The sequence below is a fragment of the Thermobia domestica genome, chromosome 10 (assembly GCF_964235325.1).
Source record: "Thermobia domestica chromosome 10, izTheDome1.hap1.1, whole genome shotgun sequence".
NCBI classification, from domain to species: Eukaryota; Metazoa; Arthropoda; class Insecta; order Zygentoma; family Lepismatidae; genus Thermobia; species Thermobia domestica.
In genome coordinates, this window is record NC_137463.1 from 150093925 (window position 1) to 150113440 (window position 19516).

The following is a 19516-nucleotide window of genomic DNA, read 5'->3' on the forward strand; positions in this document are numbered from 1 at the left end:
GGGGGGGATCGTAAGTACCCCTCCCAAAATTTAGAGAGGAGTACATCAGAGTATCCATGTGTTATTAAAGATCATGGACCCTTATACTAAACTATACAACCAAATGTTATACTGGAGTCACACTACATGCTAAAATAAAGCCTCATCAAAGAAGATAAATTAGATCAATAACCAAACACGTAGCGAACACAAGTATATTTTTAACATTTTTTTTTTCCTGTAGAAGGGAACAAGCACGACTAACCAAATTTACAGAGATATAAACTAATGTCCCAACCATTTATTTTTTTGTTTTATTTATTTATTACTTTTTGACAATTCCTAAATTTAAGGAAGACCGACAGTGTCCGACATATTCTCCTGTAAAGGGACTCCTAAAATAATAACAGTGATAGAAAAAAAAACTTAAAAACGTCAACATTTAAAAATGAAATGAAATCTTTAAGTTTTATTTTCCACGGTTATGCCGGCTAGGCTAAGGAGACGATGATGATAAGAGATGAATTAAATGGTGGAATGAAGAAAATTGGAAGAAACGGGAGAACTCCGAGGAAACCCACGCTCACGGTGTTTGTCCAACAGAAAGTTCACTTGGCGCGAGCTGGGATCGAACCAAGGACCTCAAGCACCAGAGGTGAACGCTCTTCCACTGAGCCACCACGGCCCTGTCAAAATTTAAGACAATATTAAAGATATTCTTAAGATATTCATATATAAATTAAAACAGTTACTGGAAAAGCTAAAAGAACAAACAAAATTAAAAAAAAAAAAATGTATGACTTGAAACTGATACAAGAATATTAATAATAATATAAGAAAACAGTAAAAAGCTAAAAGGAAAAACTTTTGCAGAGAAAGTTAATTATTTCAGTCGAACCAACAAAATCGAAAACATTGTAACTGAAAACCAGCTTATCCGCAATATCTGATTGTTATCATTAATATTATTATTAACTACTAACGGCTTTCTGAGGCTTGAGTATTCTGAACATTCTAGAAGAATATTCCAAGTATTCAGTGGGACAACATATTCTTTACAATACGGACGGTTGGTATCATCCAGCAGATAGGAATGTGTAAGAGATCAGTGTTGGATACATAAGAGCGCCAAACTAACTTGATTTCTGTGGGTAGTACGCGATGAGGTCTGCAAATTACCAAAGTAGGTTTCAGAGAGTGGAGCTCGTTTCACAGTGAAAGCAAATTTTATGGACGAAATAGCATCTGAGATCGGCTATGTTAGTAATTCAGTACAACATCTGCCAATGCGGCATGCTTGGATGCTATGTTGGTACGCTCGATTCCTCAAACAGAAACACATCTATGAACCGGGAGACATCAATCACACAGCCCTATTGTTGTAGGTGATGGCATTTCTCAAGAATGTCTTTCAGGAGGAAATGTGTATTAAAAACATTCAGCAGGTATGTAATAACGTTATGTGAGTTAGTGCAGATAAGTATCTGACGTTGGGAAAACTGTAACAAGTAATCGACAGTAAGGTTTAACTGCTATGAGTTCAGCAATGAATATTGAACACAGGCGACATAGGCTAAATTTTATGACCTGTGAGGAGGGAACACCTAACAGAGATCTCGCTTTAGAAACCGTCCTAATACAACACACTAAAATTGCAGTTAGCTTCCTGCAACTCTCCGAACTCTTGCTTGTATTTCTGGGTATTTATGTACTATTGGTTGTGTGAAAAACCAATGGTCGAGTCTTTGCGGAGACAATAGTGATACTGGAAGAGTACCACCTGTAGCAAACAAAGAGAGAGACACTCAAATTCGTGATAAGACCCCCATAGGCACGAACCTACTATGAAGTCTAACCGGGAACGCGCTACATATCGATCGTTCATGTGGTCTTGACGCAAAGAAAAGCTGAAAGATGAGCAGTAATACAACGCACATAAACTACATAATTTTGGAAAAGTGTTTCTTGGCGATATACAAACGCAAGCTTGTTTGCTCACATATGAAGTTTACGAACAGGATTAGAGTGGAAAGCGCCAAGAGCTAGTCGAATGTCTAGTTGATACGCATTTACAACTTGATTTAGTAAAAAGAAACGTGAAGATGAGAAAGAAACCATAGTCTAACTTAGACCGGATTGCATTACGATATAATCGTAACAGAACAATATTATTAGCAGCCTATGTGTGGTGAAAAAGTACACGAATAAACTCAAAAATAATAAAAGAGTACTTAAGATTACAAAACATAGTTGCTAACATCAAATGTGTAAATAAACAAGAAATTATTACCATCGGGACACAGGTGTGGATCAACAAGACAGGTTCACTGGTGGCAAAATTGTGCGCACTTAGTTTTCTCAGAGGAAAACCGGTCTCACTCAACCACCAAACAAGACAATTTGTTGTCAGTTAAAGGTGCTGAGTAATATCTAGATAGTAACGAGTGACATTAAATAACAGGATCGTTAACGTAAAGCAGATTAGATACAGGAACCTGAATCTGCGAGATGTTGACAGTGACAACAAACTTGAAGCACTAATAAGTAATAATACTGCCTTGAGAGACACTGATTTCCTGTATAAATCAATCTAATAGAGTAGAATCCACAGGCGTCCTAGAATAACATTTGTCGATAAAACTTAGTATGCACTCAGTCATTTAACCACGAACATACCAGTTAGAAACGTGTCTCAATATACCTTCAGGCCAAGCTATCATAAACCTTCCGTACTAAATCGAAGAATATAGCAAGAAGGTTCTCGCGATGGAGTAAGTAAGGGTTTTGGAATTAAAGATTTTTCATTAATAGACTTGTAATAGCAAAATACGCACGGGAACTTGCTCAAAAATGAATCTGACTTCAAATGCCACACAACGCATGTGTTCATCATGTGTTCCTAAAACGTACAGACTCGACTCAATAAGGGCAATAGGTCTGTAGATGAAGACAGTTGAAATGGATGCCTCTGGTTTGAAGACTAGCCCCACCATAGTTTCACATCACTGAGGTTTGAGAACTCCTTTGACAAGACGCGATTAGACAACTGCAATAATGCAAACTGAGTGTCACGCGAAATTTTGCGTAACATATTTTAAAGTATACGATCAATCCCTGGAGCAGAGTTGGACGATTCACGTAAGGCAGAGTCGAATTCGAGGGTAATCGTTTCTTAGTCCACTCTTTGTTTCGTTGCAGAAATGCAATAGTATCAGCCTACCTCGACGATATAAACGTAATTTATACGTGGTAATTGTTGGATGTTTATATGTGGTAGATACCCTTCGCATACGGTTATATAGCGATTAACGACTCCATTCAAATTTTCAAATACACTTTAACTACCCATTCTCATCCCTTGTCAATGACGTAATGTCATCGTTTGCAAGCACAGCATCAAATTTTTTGCTAAGAAACAAGTATCGATAATATTACTGTATTAAATTTGTCACCCAGTTATCCCACAATTGTGGAACACGGATATTTTGACTGAGTTTACATTAGTTTGCATTCAATGTTGGAAATTAGTATAAAGCATTCCGTAAGTTTCGAGCTGGATTGATTTGGATATTATTACACCATAATTTCAGTAGAATAGAGTTTCAAAATATTTCTTCATATTAATTGAATATACTACTGTATGAATAAATTAAAAGTATTAAGAAAGAGCAAAGACTGATTTCATAGAGAAGAAAACAGAAAGATGGCGGTAAGCTTATATTCATAATAAATTATTCAGCCTGGAGTTATTAATTCTAAGAGGAAAAAAGATAAAATTGTACAGAATTTCAACCCAAAGTGCTGAAGTTATCCTTTTCAGTGAACACAAGAGAAGAAAGATGGATTAAGCGGTTTAAAAAGTAATTAGACGATTTGGACTACATGAATAGACAAACTGTGAGGTTTGCGAAATATCCACGGAAAATAATACCCGAAGATACATCACACAGGTAACAATATTTATTTTTTATTTACTCTTTTTTATATAAATTAATTTGTTAAAATGTATATGGTGTAAAAAAAATACTTACCAATTATGTCAGTTATCTTATATCGAGGTTCTCCTTCATCCTCGATCAGGACTGCATGTACAGAATTCATTGCTGAAACTTTCTTGAAATCTTCTGTTGTTAGATATAAATATTTGAATCCCTTTATAAAATAATAATAATAATAATAATAATAATATCATTAATACATGAATTACAGTTATATAAACAGTGTTAAATTCTTGTCAATTAGAACACTAGTTCTGGAGGACTTAAAAAATATACAATATCGGCACAAATATCAGAATAATGTTCAATATGATAATGTTCGTTTCTGAATCTGCTAGTACCAAACAATAATTAATAAATTCTAATTAAGTATTTTCTTGTAAACAACGAAACGAAATAAAAATTGGATTTCATATTAGATAAACATAAGAAGGGGTGGGGAGAGCATAATTTTAAAACATTAGTTATTTGTATATTTTACAAAAAATGTTACTTGAAACCTGACATTCGGATTATACCTAGAACGTTTACTTGTTTACCTTCCACAGTAATTTCTCTTTTCAAATAATTTCTCTTATTTATTTATTTTTAAAATGTTTTACTTAACTAGCTTAATTGTGAGGTATGAAAATAACATATTTATTTTCTAAAAGTTACCAATAATCTCCCCCTAAATATTAGTTTTTTTTTTTTTTTTTTAAAGTACTTTCTAGCTAAGTTTTCACCATTGCCGCCTCCAGAGCGGAACATTGTGGTTCAATCTTAAGTGGATCTCAGTTAAATTGTAGATTCACGTCTCATATATCTAGGTACTGCTTCCAACATCGAGGCTTTAAAATCTTAATCCTAAACAACCTAAGCTTTCCGTATATTTGAACTGAAGTACTGTTAATTAAAAAAAAAAAAAAAAAAAAGTGATTAAATAATAACGAATCGCGATTGAGTAACAAAGCAGAAAAGAGTGCTAATAATTCTGGTTCTGAATATGACCAAAATTTTCTTGTGCAACACAGCCTCGATCATACCTCTTTAGTACGAAAAACTTAAATGCAAACCAATACACTTATTTTACAATCTTCATTCTGAATGTTATTAGAACTTTCTATTGAAACACAGGAGTTCAGATTATATACTTTTAACTACGCTATTTGCGTTCCCGGGGGATTACATAATTTGATCGGAATGATAAAAACTAAAAATTACCAATCACAAATATATGTGTACATTTATTTATCCTCACGACTGTGGCATTTCATCATGCTTATATTCCCTGTTTTCACTTCTATCTTACATCAGATTCTTCTCAACAATCTGATGTAAGAAAATTTTAAAGAAATAATAACGTTAAAGAAATATTAAGTTTAAAAAAATGTTATTATTAGTTCAAACAACTTTCTTCGGGCGAAAATGTATCCCAGCTTATTAAATTTTCACAATAGAAGCTAAAGAAATATGCAAATTTATTGAATAATATAGAAGACAACTTATTACAAGTCTTACCTATTGTTGTAATTACTTTATTCATTTATTAACGTTTTGAATAAGAAATATTCGATATAAGTAGGCATAAAGAACAAAGTAAATGAATAAAATTACAGACCACCATGAGAATAACTCTGTCATAATACTCTCTCTCTCTCTCTCTCTCTCTCTCTCTCTCTATATATATATATATATATATATATAGAGAGAGAGAGAGAGAGAGATAGAAAGATAGATATACAAAAATGATAATCATTATATTTACCTTATCTGGCTCTTCTGGATCCTCCCATGCAACTTTAAACAGTTGCTTGATTTCCTCTGCAAGTCCTATTCGTGCTCCACTGTTAGCTGATATATATATTCGAGGAACTTTCAATTTCCGAGCTAACTGAGATGCATGATAAAACAGCAGATCTTCTTTAGGGCCAAAGGATCCAATCAAGTATGTCATATCGTTTGCTATGACAATTATATCTCTACCATTAGGATATTCAGGTGTATTTAAGGTGATTCTCCATGCCACCATACCAATCTATAGGAATGAAGATGTGCAAGAAACTTTATTTAATTTATATAATTGATAAAAATCAACGCTGAAATAATTTAATCGTGACTATTCGCACAAAATTCTGAAAATCCGAAATGCTGCAGTACATTTTATTCAGATTTATATAGGGTGCGGCATAAATAGTTAGACGATGTTTTTTGCAAATTAAATATTTTAATGACCTTTTATGAACAAAAGTTTTACATGTCCAGAATGTACATACAAAAGCATTACATATGGCAACTACGTCTTGAAAATTATGTCAGTGAGGTGTGCACCATGGTTATTCAAACAGATCTCTGCACGTCGCTTCACAGCACTCACAGCTGAACCATGCCCAGTGGGGTTTGGTGGATTGCATGTTGAATGGATTTACGTAAATCCTGTAATGTTTCAGGTTTTGTTGCATATACTTGTTGCTTCAAGTAACCCCATAGGAAGAAGTCACATGTCGATAGGTCGGGCGAGCGTGCAGGCCAAAGAAAATAGCCGCGACGAGAGACAACCCGTCCTGGAAACATCCTCCCAAGAATGTTGATCGATGCAATTGCTGTGTGTGACGTGGCCCCGTCTTGTTGGAGCCACATCTGTCTAAGACGACGCCGTCACCTGTGGCGAAGCTAAGGGAGGGCCAAGGGGGGCCAGGCCCCCTTGCTCAAATTCTTGGCCCCCCTACACAGTGATATTTTTATAGGTCGATAAACGGTGAGTGGGTCGTTGCTACAAGTGAAACTACTACCAAAACGTCTCTCGACAACAGAATTACCAACTGCAGAATACCGTATGTTGCAATAGTCTTCGTTCCGAATAAAATATCTTTCCTCGTTTTTGCTTGCAGTTCAGCAAGATCTAATTCACTGAAATCTGTGGGGTGCATGTGCATTGACCTCACCACCTGAACATTCCTTTTAACCTCTGTCCCTTATCTAGTTGTCTCCTTTGTTTTGGACAAAGAACCAAAAATAAAAATCAAATCAGTCGGCATTCTCATTCGCTTCAATGTTGAAAGTCATACTAAAATATGAGATGCTAACTTACAAATAACGCACACTACAGAAAAAAACATACACTTTAGTTGGACGAAATGTTTTCGTACATTACTTATTATAATTTGTACACCAAGTAATTAATTCCCATTGATTATGGCGACATAGAACAAATGCATAGCATCCATTAAATAATTTGGCATTATTATTATTTTCAAAGCATCTTAATATCGAGCCGTCTTGTTTAATTAACAATAAAAGAAGAGAGCACAAGTTTTTATTACTTGTGAAATAATTATTCCCTTTGTTGTTCGCATTCCAATCGTTTGAGAAAAATTAGATGCTGAATACTACGAGCCAAAACTATTACTACCGATACTTTTTCTCCCGCTCGATTACCTTCTGGTCCTGTCTTTAGTACGTCTAGTTTCCTAACGCACTTGGCCATTAGCAATTCTGTAGAATCCTTCTGGTACAATGTTAACAAGCGATATTAGCGGCCTCTAGGAAAACGGAGTCAGCGCTTGATGGACCGATACTACTAACTAAAGCCTGGGGAAATGTAATAAAATTCAGTGATTCTTTGTAAATAAATCGTTCAGAAATATTTTTCTTTAAAAAATTCAACTGTAGTTTAATCCCTAAAATGTTACTTCATAGAGAAATTCCAAAGTTTATCACAAAGCCAGTGTTACAATCTCCTGATTACTAATCATCAGGTAAGATACCGAGATGATACAAGTTGGTCGCGGCAGTAATGTTATTTTGTGTAAAAGCTATAGTTACTCCCGTGACCAGGTTGTGTCATCCCGTTACCTTATCTGATATTTAGTAATCAGAGTGATATCAGGAGTTTATGGAACTGGTCTATAAAGACTCCATTCAGTGAGTTCAGTCACTGAATACCAAATTTTATCGCAGATTTATAGCTATTTGTTCTTCGTCAAATCATGTTTAACCATTTCCGAGAAAATTACATTGTAGGAGTTATGCAGAACAGTAAATCAGTGGTGACGTGAATTTTGAACAGGATATAAACCTACTAGTTAGTGCTGTGCCTTCATATCCAATCTCAAAACTAACAATATTAATTTAGCATCGACTACAGCATAGTAGCGTTAAGCTACTTCAGCTACATTTGAATAGGTTTTGAAACATTCGAGGCTCAGAGAATAGAAATGAGGGAAATGAGTCAATTGATCCATAAACATTTCGATAGTGAACTAAAAAAGAATCTTGGTAAACTCCTAAGTCGAAATATTTGCCCACGAGGGATCGATCACGTTATCTTCCGAATCTGAAGTCATTGTAATACCGCTAAGCTCAAATGCACATGATTGATCATATTTTTGTTTTTGTATTCATATGCAGTTTTATTAACTACCTAAATAAACTACATACTTTTTTTTTTCTGTAATGTAAACTGTTACAAACTGGTATTGATCAATGCTTCTATGTGTTACAGCTGTCAAGCACACAAGTGAAATTAGCTATTTTAACAAGACAATATAGACGAAGCGCTGTTTTTGAAATTTATGATCTTCCACCTTTTCTGAAATAATACTGTCCGTTCTACCGTTTAACACAACATAAACTAATTTGCTTTGTCATGTAGTAATACTTGTTTATTAAAAGTTTTAGAAAGGTAACGAAAGTATATAGTTTATACAAGAGTTTGAAGTGTTATATTTAATATATTTCTTTGGTGTGAGAGTGAGAAAAATAATTACAATAAATAGAATAAGTTCAGTTTACTTTTAATGGAGTTTTCAGTAATCTGTTTGTGAAAACCTACAACAGCAGTATGCATATTAGCTTGATTCGAAAATACAGCTAAAGTTCTGGTAGCTCTGCCTTCATATATAATAAGCAAATTCCTAAAATAACTAGCATCATGATATAAGTGCAAATTTCAACGAGGCACTTTGTTCCCTTTTGATTTTGAGTGTGTGTGTGTATATATATATTTCTCTGCTTCTACGTTCCACCTAAATCAATCAGCCACACATATTTTAAACGCCGTGATTAAGTAACTACTTATATTAGAATGGAAATCAATTGTATAACTGTGCCCTAGTTGTTTGAGGTAGTAAATTCTTATATTTTCGCTGTTTTGAAAACAGTAAAATCATGAACAACAAAGATGGATGGAAACAAACAAACAAACAAACAAACAAAAAAAAAACACACACACACACAGTGGCGGAGGTTGGACGTTAAAAGTGGGGGGGGGGCAAGACATGATCTGAATATTTGTATATCAATGCTAGTTTTCCTGGTTGCTTCTAACACTTAGTTTGACGAAAGGTTGTATAAATATTAGGATACTGTTTTTTTTTTTTTAGTTAAAATACTGTAGTGTTTCAAATTTTATTAAGTAAATTGACAAGAGCAACGCAAGTGGCTACTAGCCCTTTGTACTCTTAAACAACGAAGGTGTAAGAAGAGATTTGATTCCTTGCTCATTAACATCTTAAAATTCTGTCTGGAAATTCTGTGTGATCAGATTAGAGGCCTATTTAATAACAAATTTGCAAAACAAATAAATAGAAAGAATAATATTAATCAAATAATCATAGTAATGAATATGCAAAAGTTATATTGAAACTGGGAATTAATGAACAACATATTTTTAATTCCACGCATGCTATTATATATGTTATTACTCTTAGAAAGACAGTAAATACTACAAGCATGTGCTACGACATTTAAATAAATACTTTTGCAGCTTCCCGAAACATGTTTGTTGCCATTAGATACAGTTTTCACTTTCTTGGAATACATCAAAACTCAACAATGCTTAGAAGCACCCGACACTCCAGTTATACAAAATAATCCTAAAACCTAGAATTATGTCGAATTCACAAAATTTAATTGTATATGTAATTGTATGTATATGTAAATTTAATTGTATATGTAAATTTAATTGTATAAAAATTGTATATGTACACTCCTCTTTTAAACTAATATTATTTACTGAGTTCCTTCGTGGCTAAGCGTTTAGCATTCGCGCCTTTTACGTGGGAGATCCGGGTTCGATTCCCGGCGGGAGCTCATGTGGTTCGGATTCCACGTTAATCATTATGTCCACTTCTGATATAGCCTCCCCTGCTTAACGGGATGTTAAACTCAAAAGAAAAAATCAAATCAAAATATTCCTTGCTATTAGAAAAAAAAAAGACATATTAGGAACTGTCGATTTTTGTGCAATTAAAGAATAACTTGTGAAGGACATTTTTCTTTCTTTCTTTTTCTTTTCTTTTTCTCTCAAAATGTTATGTCAATTATTTCTAAAGCGGCCGACTAACATGTCGAGCCCTTGTAAGAATAAATGAAAGTACGCTAGAATTTGTGGCGCTCCAATAGGTTAATTTCCCATGGCCATTTTTCATGGCAATTAAAATGCAATTCCTGTAGATTTCCTAACTTCACGGGTAGGTAACCAATACATACTCACGGAACGGCAAAAATTTTATGGCAGCATTTTTATTCTATGAACCATTAATACGTACAAAAACTTTATATTTCCAAATGAAATTATATACGTTAATGGTCATTTCAAAAAGTGGGGGGGGCAACTGCCTCCCTTTGCCCCCCTAATCGCCGCCCATGCAAACACACACACACACACACATATATATATATATATATATATATATGAATCAAGTTTTTCATTCATTGGAGATGGCCTCCTCAAAATTTTCTTGGGCCCTTCGTTGCCCCTCCTGAAAAATATTCTAGCTTCGCTACTGGCCGTCACAGTTCTGGGGTTCTAGGTCAATACCGCGCAAACAATAACAGCGATGGACAAAAACAGCGCAACAAATACCGCGTGGACAAAAACCGCGCATGCAAATACCGCGTGGACAAAAACCGCGCAAGGACAAAAACAGCGCAAGCAAATACCGCGTGGACAGTAACCGCGCAAGGACAAAAACCGCGCAAGAACAAAAACCGCGCATGAAAATACCGCGTGGACAAAAACCGCGCAAGGACAAAAACAGCGCAAGCAAATACCGCGTGGACAATAACCGCGCAAGGACAAAAACCGCGCATGCAAATACCGCGTGGACAAAAACCGCGCAAAGCAAAAACAGCGCATGCAATTACAGTGTGGCCAAAAACAGCGCATTGCCATAATATCCACAGGTGCTGGAAGGTAAGACAACGGCAGAAGGAGTTTAGAGTACGTTTGACACACTACCCGCCAATGCAGTTGATTGGCTTATAAAGTATTTCCTGTTAGTACTCACGAGAAGGTTTTAATCCAATAGACATCTCATTGCTTTAGTCGTGTAGGTGACGTTAGTTGTCACCAAGCCCGTCAAATGAAGTCATTGCTGTTTGGTGCGTATTTGCAGGGTATGATTAATGAGGGTCTTAAAGGGGCTGTAGCCCCGAGCCTCCAATCTGATCACGATACAATCATCATCAGGTCAAGAATTATACAATATACAATCATCAAAAGATAAAATATGACCACAAATATGAAACATATTCCCTTAACTTTCCTACTGTACGTTCACAGAAATGTATTTATTAGGCGCCGTCAGCAGGGGTCACATATTTTTTCTAGCCCCGGGCCTCCAGATGGGTTAATCCGGGCATGTGTGTTTGGAATGTTTAGTTGCCACAAGCGGAGAAATGTGTTACCGTGATTTGTGAGAGGAGTGACGTTTTGCTGTTTCCTAGCGTATTGTAACTCTCAACTCAACCCTGGCGTGGCAACAAGACATTGCAGACAGATCCATCCTTTAGGCGGGAAGCGTGCAAAATAAAAACAAACCTACTCTAGATGAGGACCGAATTTCTGTTTGAAGTAAAACAGATTCACGAGTATTCAGGATAGCTTATAACTAAGCCACGGATTTTTTTTTTTTACATTTTTTCTTTGTATGTACGTTGGTGAAAATCAGAAATTCTGGAAAATTACGATGTGAGGAGCCACATAAATAAAAATCACGTTACATATTTTTTTACATATTTTGAAGTCTTACATATTTTCTGTCTATTGTACATATTTTTACATTTTGCTGACGCACCTACATACTTTCTAATTAATTAACTACGAGACTCCAAATAAAAGGACAGCAGAAGGGAAACAATATGCCTTTCTAATAATTTACATCTACGGAAATTTCATTTTGCATCTTTATTTAAGGCAGAAACAAATAGAGTTCGATATATAAAAATTCTGCACAACTTTGCAATGAAATATCATTTTATGTCGTCTTAACTAGTTTTTTCAATGATTATCCTTGGTCTTATTTAAGGCAAATGCTGGGATGGTGCCTTGTTGAGTCCAGGGTAGATACCTTCCAATTTCTTAGATAAATTCCTCAGGGCAGTAACTAAGGATTGTATTATTATTATTATTATTATTATTATTATTATTATGTGATTCCTATTTTCTTGGAATACATTTTCATTTGTTCCTTGTGAAAATTTGAACTGTCTGTGGCAAGTTAGTTATAATAATTTTGCAGTTATGCATAGTTTTTTCAAGCAACCTAGAATAAGCAACTGGAACATAAATAAATGAAACATATATATATATTTCACAGAGTAAATGACGCAGAAATAAAATACACTTGAAAATATGTTCACATATTTTTACGTATGTTAATGATTTTTTTTACATATTTGCAGTTGCCTAACTAAGGGCGCATGGACATCCCCGCAAAAATATTAAAAGAGACTCTCCTTCCAAGTTCATGAAGGCACCTAAAATTTATAGAAAATACAGTTTCGACTTATGATGTTCCATTTAGTCAGTCACTACTTGTTCATATTATGGAAAAAATTCGGTATAATAATTTATTATTATTAAGCAATTATACATTGAACTAAGAAAATATCAACAGAAACAGATTTTTCCTAAATAAATTAGAATAAAATGTTCACAAGTAATATATTAAAACCCATCAAAATTTCTGGAACCTGCTCACAATTTTCCAAACCGACAAACCATTTGGAAGAGGTATTCGTTGATTACTTTGTCAATATCAGCATTGTAACTTTCTTGCCTTTCAATGTTCAAGATTATAAAAAAAACAACAATCTACGAATAGATACTGGCTAGCCGGAACATTATGACCACCTACTTAATATTTCACGTGTCTACCTTTGGTTCGCAGGACAGCAGCAATTAAGTTTGGGACGGAAACAATGAGACCTTGGTAGATGTTTGGAAGCACTGCACACATCTGCACATACAAGCAGAGCCCTGCACGGGTCGGGCGCGCCCGTTTGACCCAACGGATTTTCCGGCCCGGCCCTGCCCGTTTCAGGAAATAGCAAATTGTTTCAAGTAATATCAAACTGGACCGGGCCGAACCGGGCCGGGCACATTCCGGATCGGACAGAAATGCTATACGGCCGAACCGGACACATATATTTCCGGGCCGGCCCGGCCGAAGCACTCCGAGAGACGGTTTGGAAACTAATGTTGTCAGCCTATGTTAATCGTAATGTGTTTGGGGAACTGACTCTTTATTCAAGTACTACTACAAAGTACTACTACTCTGCAAAGTACTACTATTATTACTACTACTACTATTACTACTACTACTTCTTCTTCTACTACTACTACTTCTACTAATACTACTACAAACCACTCCTAATACTACTACAACTGCTACGACTTCGCGACAGAATTGACATGTCTGGTGGTACCGAATTTAACTTCTAAGTACAGAAAAAAAACGGAGAAATGCTAGTTATTATGGCCGGTCTGCGTAGGATGTGAATCGATGCTTGATCTACGAGGGACAACGGTGGCTCAGTAGGACAAGCACTCACATCTGGTGCTAGAGGTCGTCGGATCAATCCCAGCTCGTGCTATGTGAGCTTTGTGGTGGACAAACACCGTGTGCGTGGGAGACCCGTTTCCCCCCACTGTTTTCATTCCACCAATTCATCCCATCATCATCCATACGGCCTGAGCCGTAGCTACCTAAAGAACGTATGATAAAGTCAAGTACTTGACCTACTAAGTAGAATTTGGTACTCTACCATTAGACCACGGAGGTCAAAACCGTGAACTGGCGTGCTCATAAGATCAATGCAATTTGTACTAATGTTCAATTAGCAAGGCAAATACCAAATGATGTTACATGTTCCTGTATTGTTTATAGTACGATACTACAAATATAAGAAAAAATAATGATCAAATAAATCACCAAGACGCCGGGTCGATTAGGTGTTCCTGGAACGGTTGCTCAGTGGTTGAGCGTTCACCTCTGGTGCATGGGGTCCCTGGTTCGATCCCAGCTCTCGCCAAGTGAACTTTGTGGTGGACAAACACCATGTAGAGGGTTTCTCGGCGTTCTCCCGTTTCCTCCCACTTTATTCATTCCACCATTTCATTTATTTCTCATCATCACCGTTTCCTTTAGCCTAGCCGGCATAACTGAGGGACGTAAAGTCAAAGATTTCATTTTCATTGTTTTGTTTTCGTAATACTAGTACTAGCAGTAGTAGTATTTGCTGTCGTATTAGTATTGTAATGAGTAGTAGCAGTAGTGGTAGTAATAATAGTAGTAGCAGTGGCAGCAATAGTGGAATTAACACTAGCATGCGTAATCGTAATAGTAATAGTAGTATTAGCAGTAGTAGTTGTAATATTAGTATTACATATAGTTTGTTAGCAGTTTTACATATCTTCTCTTTTACTTGTAATGCACTAATGAGTGTAGTATAAGACTTTTACGTCCATGAGCTGTATTATTGTATAATAAACATGGCTGGACAGAGTAAGCGCAGATAACAAATAGACAGACAGAATAGGGATATAGAAAACAAACCTTGGGTAACCTTTCACACGATTTTCCTATTCGAGAAAGACAAACAGACATTGCAATATTATGACGACACATTTTTCATTTTCCATTGCATATTAAAGGATTGACTTGACTTATCAGACTTAGTTGTTCCCAGGCAGGTTACGAATGTCGAGCCGGGCACAGAATATAGATCCATCTGGGCCGGGTTGGGTTGTCTTTGGGCCTGGGTTTGCAGGGCTCTGGTCCAAACTAGCGAGCCCGACGCTCGTGAACTCGGCACTCTCGCTTAATTGGGCTTGGGCTGAATAATTGAGCATGAACAAGAGCCCGAGCCTCAATGATATAAGTAAGCGCGAGTCCGAGTGAGCGTGAGCCCAGTCGAGAGAAGTCAATGCGAGACCAAATGAGTTTGATCCCAGTTGTGAAAGTGATCGCGAGCCTCAGTGAGCGCAAGCTCAGTTGGCTCAATTGCGAGAAGTGAGCGCGAGTCCTAGTGAACGCGATGTCACTTAGGATTATTGAGGGCGTGCCCATTCGGGAGAATTGAATGCGAGCCCGGGTGAGCGCCAGCCTAGTTTGTAAAAGTGATCGCGAGCCCGACTGAGCTCGAGCTAAGTTTTAGAAGTGATCCCGAGCGCGAGCCCAGTTGAGGGAAGTAAGCGTGAGCCTGAGTGAGCGCGAGCTCAGTTGAGAGAAGTGAGCTCGAGTCCAAGTGAACTCGAGCTGACTTATGTTTAGTGAGCGCGAGCCCATTCGAGAGAATTGAGTGCGACCTCGTGTGAGCGCGAGCCCAGTTCGGGGAAGTGATCGTGAGCCCAGTTGAGGGAACTGATGGCGAGCTCGAGCCATGTTGATGAAAATGAGCGCAAGCCCGAGTGAGTGCGAGCTCAGTTGAGAGAAGTGAACATAAGCCCGAGTGAGCGAGAGCCCAGTCGAGAGAGGTGAGCGCAAGCCCAAGTATTTGCGAGCGCGAGTGATTGCGAGAACAGTTGAGGGAAATGGTCGGAAGCGCGAGCCGAATTGAGGTAAGTGATCGCGAGCCCGAGTGAGCACGAGCCCAGTTGAAAAGAATGAGCTCGAGCGCGAGCGAGCTTAGTGTAAATTTTTTTTTGCCCATGGGCTGTTTTCGTTCACGTGGAATTTGCATGCACTGTTTTTGTTCATGCGCTATTTTTGTGCTTGCGCGGTTTTTGTCCATGCGCTGTTTTTGTCCTTATACCTATTTAACTGGGAAGAGTGCCTGTCGATTATGCAACCTGAACCACAGTACAGACATTTGGGTTGTCAAACTTAAGATACTTCTATATGAAAATTATTATATAAATTTGTTCAATTACGATACATTGTAAGCATAAAAATATTATGTACTGTATATTATGCTGTTGTAAATAGTATACTTATATATAGTATATTAATTTGGGGTGCTGCTTACCCTACTCATTTAAAACCTTTGATGCTTCAAGAAAATAATATTGTAAGAATATGTTTAAAACAAGGACTTGACAGTAGATTAGATTAGGGTTGCCAGACGTCCCGGTTTTCAATGATATAATTAACTGTCCCGAAAAAGGCTTTTGGGATGCCTGTTTGTACCGGTTTTGGTTCTTCAGATTGAAAAAATTAACGTGCAAGAAATAGTATGTCTCAGCTAAAAATAAAAGGTTTTCGGAAGATTTGTGTAGCCAATTAATTTTACTAAACAAACAACCAGGAGTTTGAAATTCACATCCACTCTTTCGTCCTATAAGTTGTCGAGCATACAGAGGAGGAAAATGGATTTTTAAAAATATTCAAGAGGGATCATATGTTATCATATGTTGAATATTACTTTCAATAGAAAAAAGAATGTATTTTTTCTGATGACGGGCATTAATTACTATTTATTTTATACTTCAATTGCCACCGAAGAACCGCTTCGTTGCTGGAACTTTAGTAAACAATGGAAATACCTAATGCTCTCAGTCGCTGCTTGTTAACCGCATTTAAACTATTTCGTCCTGTCTGCTGTCTTCTGAGGCACAATTTTACAACAGTGACGACGCCAACTTTAATTCCTTAGGGGGCAAAGGAGAGACAGACATTTTTTGGGGGGCGGCTATTTTTGCATACCAAAATGATAGTTTTTTGTTTGACTTAAATTACAGTGCAACGTGTATGATGTTGTTTTGATATTATATAATTATAAATTAAATTTATTTCAAATAAAATTTGCAATTTACAAATAAGGTAACATCTACATATTAAATATTCGATTTTGTGTGTGAAAATATTGACATTTGAATCAGGGTCGGATTAAGGAGAGCTTAGGGGACTATAGCCCCGTACCTACAGGTGGACAGGGGCTTCCGCTCTGATCAAAATCTGAACTGGCTATCCTGAAAGAATCATGAAGATACAATCATCATAAAATAAAATATAACCAAAAATATGAAACATATTCCCTTAACTTTCCTACTGTACACTCATGTCCAAAATTATGTCGCATGTCTATAAATATGTTGTAGGAATATAATTTGATAACGAATTCGCCCGGTATTTCTTACAATGTTAGTATGTGAATAATCGGAAAAGACAAGTATGTGATAAATTTCATGTCAAAAGAGCAGTAAATAAGAACAATAAAACTAAAACAAAACTTTCTTGACCATTTAGCAACTTTTGGTTTTACTCATGTTAATTTTCGTATTTATAATTCTTTTCCTATGAAATTTACCACAAATATACATTTCTCGATTATACAATAGTATCAGTATTAGAAGTACCCTACAAAATCAATATCAAATTATATTCTAACAAGAATAGTGTTGTAAATATAAAAAAACGTTTGTATTTGTTCAGGGATGTACGTTTTTTTTAGAAAAAATACATTCCCTCTCGTTTTTTTCTAAATTTCGTTTTTTCTTTTCAAATAGTCATTTGTAATGCATCTTACGTCTATTTAAGTATGAAATCTTTTTATGTAGGTGTAAAATGCAAGATAAATTGAACGCTAGACACTGATACGCTGCAAAAATTTATAATTTACATGAATACCATACCTACTAACAATTCGGGTTTCCGCAGCTTTCATCAATATTAACTAAGAAATAAAAGTAGAAATGAAATTTTGTTTTTTCGTGAAAGCAGGCCTTTAATAAGTACGAAAATAATGTCACAAACAGTATAAAATTCAAATAACTTGTCTAAAGGTAAAAACTAATACTAATTTACCTAATGGTATTTTTCTAAACATCATATATAAATAATTTTTCGACTAGATATATATGATATGCAGAGCCGGCTCTACCATATGTGAAACACGTGCATTTGCATGGAGCAGCAAGTTTAGAGGTTACGGCAAAATCTGTCATAAGTATATTATTTAAATTAGATATTACTTGTTGGAAACAGACTTCACGATGATGGTAGTTACATTTACTAAGCTGACCTTTTTTAATACTACATTCATAAATTATGTTTAGGTTGCATTAGTTTAAGATCACATGGAAAATGCTAAAGCAAATGGTCGAATAAATCCAAGCATAAACTGCTTTATTGATGTCAAATGCAAGAATTCAATTCTCGAATAGTATCGAATATCTGTTTCATTTAGTAAGTTATCACAGTTTTGATATGACAACTACTCATGTCTTTATCAGAAACAAGTTCCTTATCATTGAAGATAGAAACAAGTTTTTTTTTTAAAAAAAAAAAAATGTTTACAGATGTAGAAAGAAAATCAACAAATAAAGATGAAAGAAAAAGTTCCACTGGGATTGCAAACTGATACATTGAGATTGAAGCTCGATATTGAATTCTATAAAAAGGATTACCATCTTTCCTCTGCAGGTGTGTTTACTTGATCTTTCACTAACATAATAGATTAATATTTAAAGAAAACAGATACAACGGGATTCTGTTTTTAGTAAGTATTTAAGCCTTTCTGAGTGCAACTGCACTTACCCTCCCCTTCGTTGTTCATGCTGGAGTAGCATACTTAAAATCAAAACTTATAAGATTTGTTTTTTCTGGAGAAAGGGGGAGGCGGCAAATTGTGCCATTGCACGGGGCGACAAATTGCCTAGGGTCGGCTCTGATAATATGTATGTACAAGACATGAATATAGGATGACACAATTTGAAGTAATGCAGGGTGTTTCAAAATTAATATTATGGTTTTGAAACTTTGTAGTATCTATTACAATTAACTTACAATTATAAATATTATATCAAATGAAAAAGCAACTAAAACAGTTTTGTACGCAGGCATGCACATGCATTGTTTCTTCTGTCTGCCGTTAGAAAGAGCAAGTAGCAAAGATGGAGACTAGAGAGCAGAAAGCTTTTTGTGTTTTAATAAAGACTGAATCTGTAGCTACAGTGCAACCATCTGTGTGAAGAATATTAAGGATACGCTTGCAGCTACGTCCTTATCGTTTGCAGTTGTTACTGGTCTAAAGCCTACAGACTACGGTTTACGTGCCAATTTCGCAAGTGAAATATTGCGCATAACAATGAAGATTTTCTGGATCATGTCATCTTCAGTGATAAATCGACATTTCACCTATGAGCTAATGTGAACAGTCATAATGTTTGTACCTGGCAGTCAGCAAATCCGCAGGAGATGGTACAGTTGAAACGAGACTCCCCTAAATTGAATGTGTTTTGTGCCATATGGCGGAAAGTATATGGGCCTTTCTCGCCTATCGACTAGATGTGTGTGGTGTGACGAGTGAATCTCATCGAACACTTGTAGCAA

General features: G+C 36.1%; 1 protein-coding gene across 1 annotated transcript in view; it reads right to left on the reverse strand.

The window, feature by feature from the left end:
* The window catches only part of ACC (acetyl-CoA carboxylase), a 776633-nt gene that overhangs the window by 225340 nt on the left and 531777 nt on the right, over positions 1-19516 (reverse strand). The window contains exons 27-28 of the mRNA XM_081728639.1: positions 5725-5994; positions 4011-4131 (exon numbers count right to left, since the gene is read on the reverse strand). Of these exons, the coding sequence (XP_081584765.1) occupies positions 4011-4131; positions 5725-5994 (391 nt within the window). The remainder of the gene's footprint in view (positions 1-4010; positions 4132-5724; positions 5995-19516) is intronic.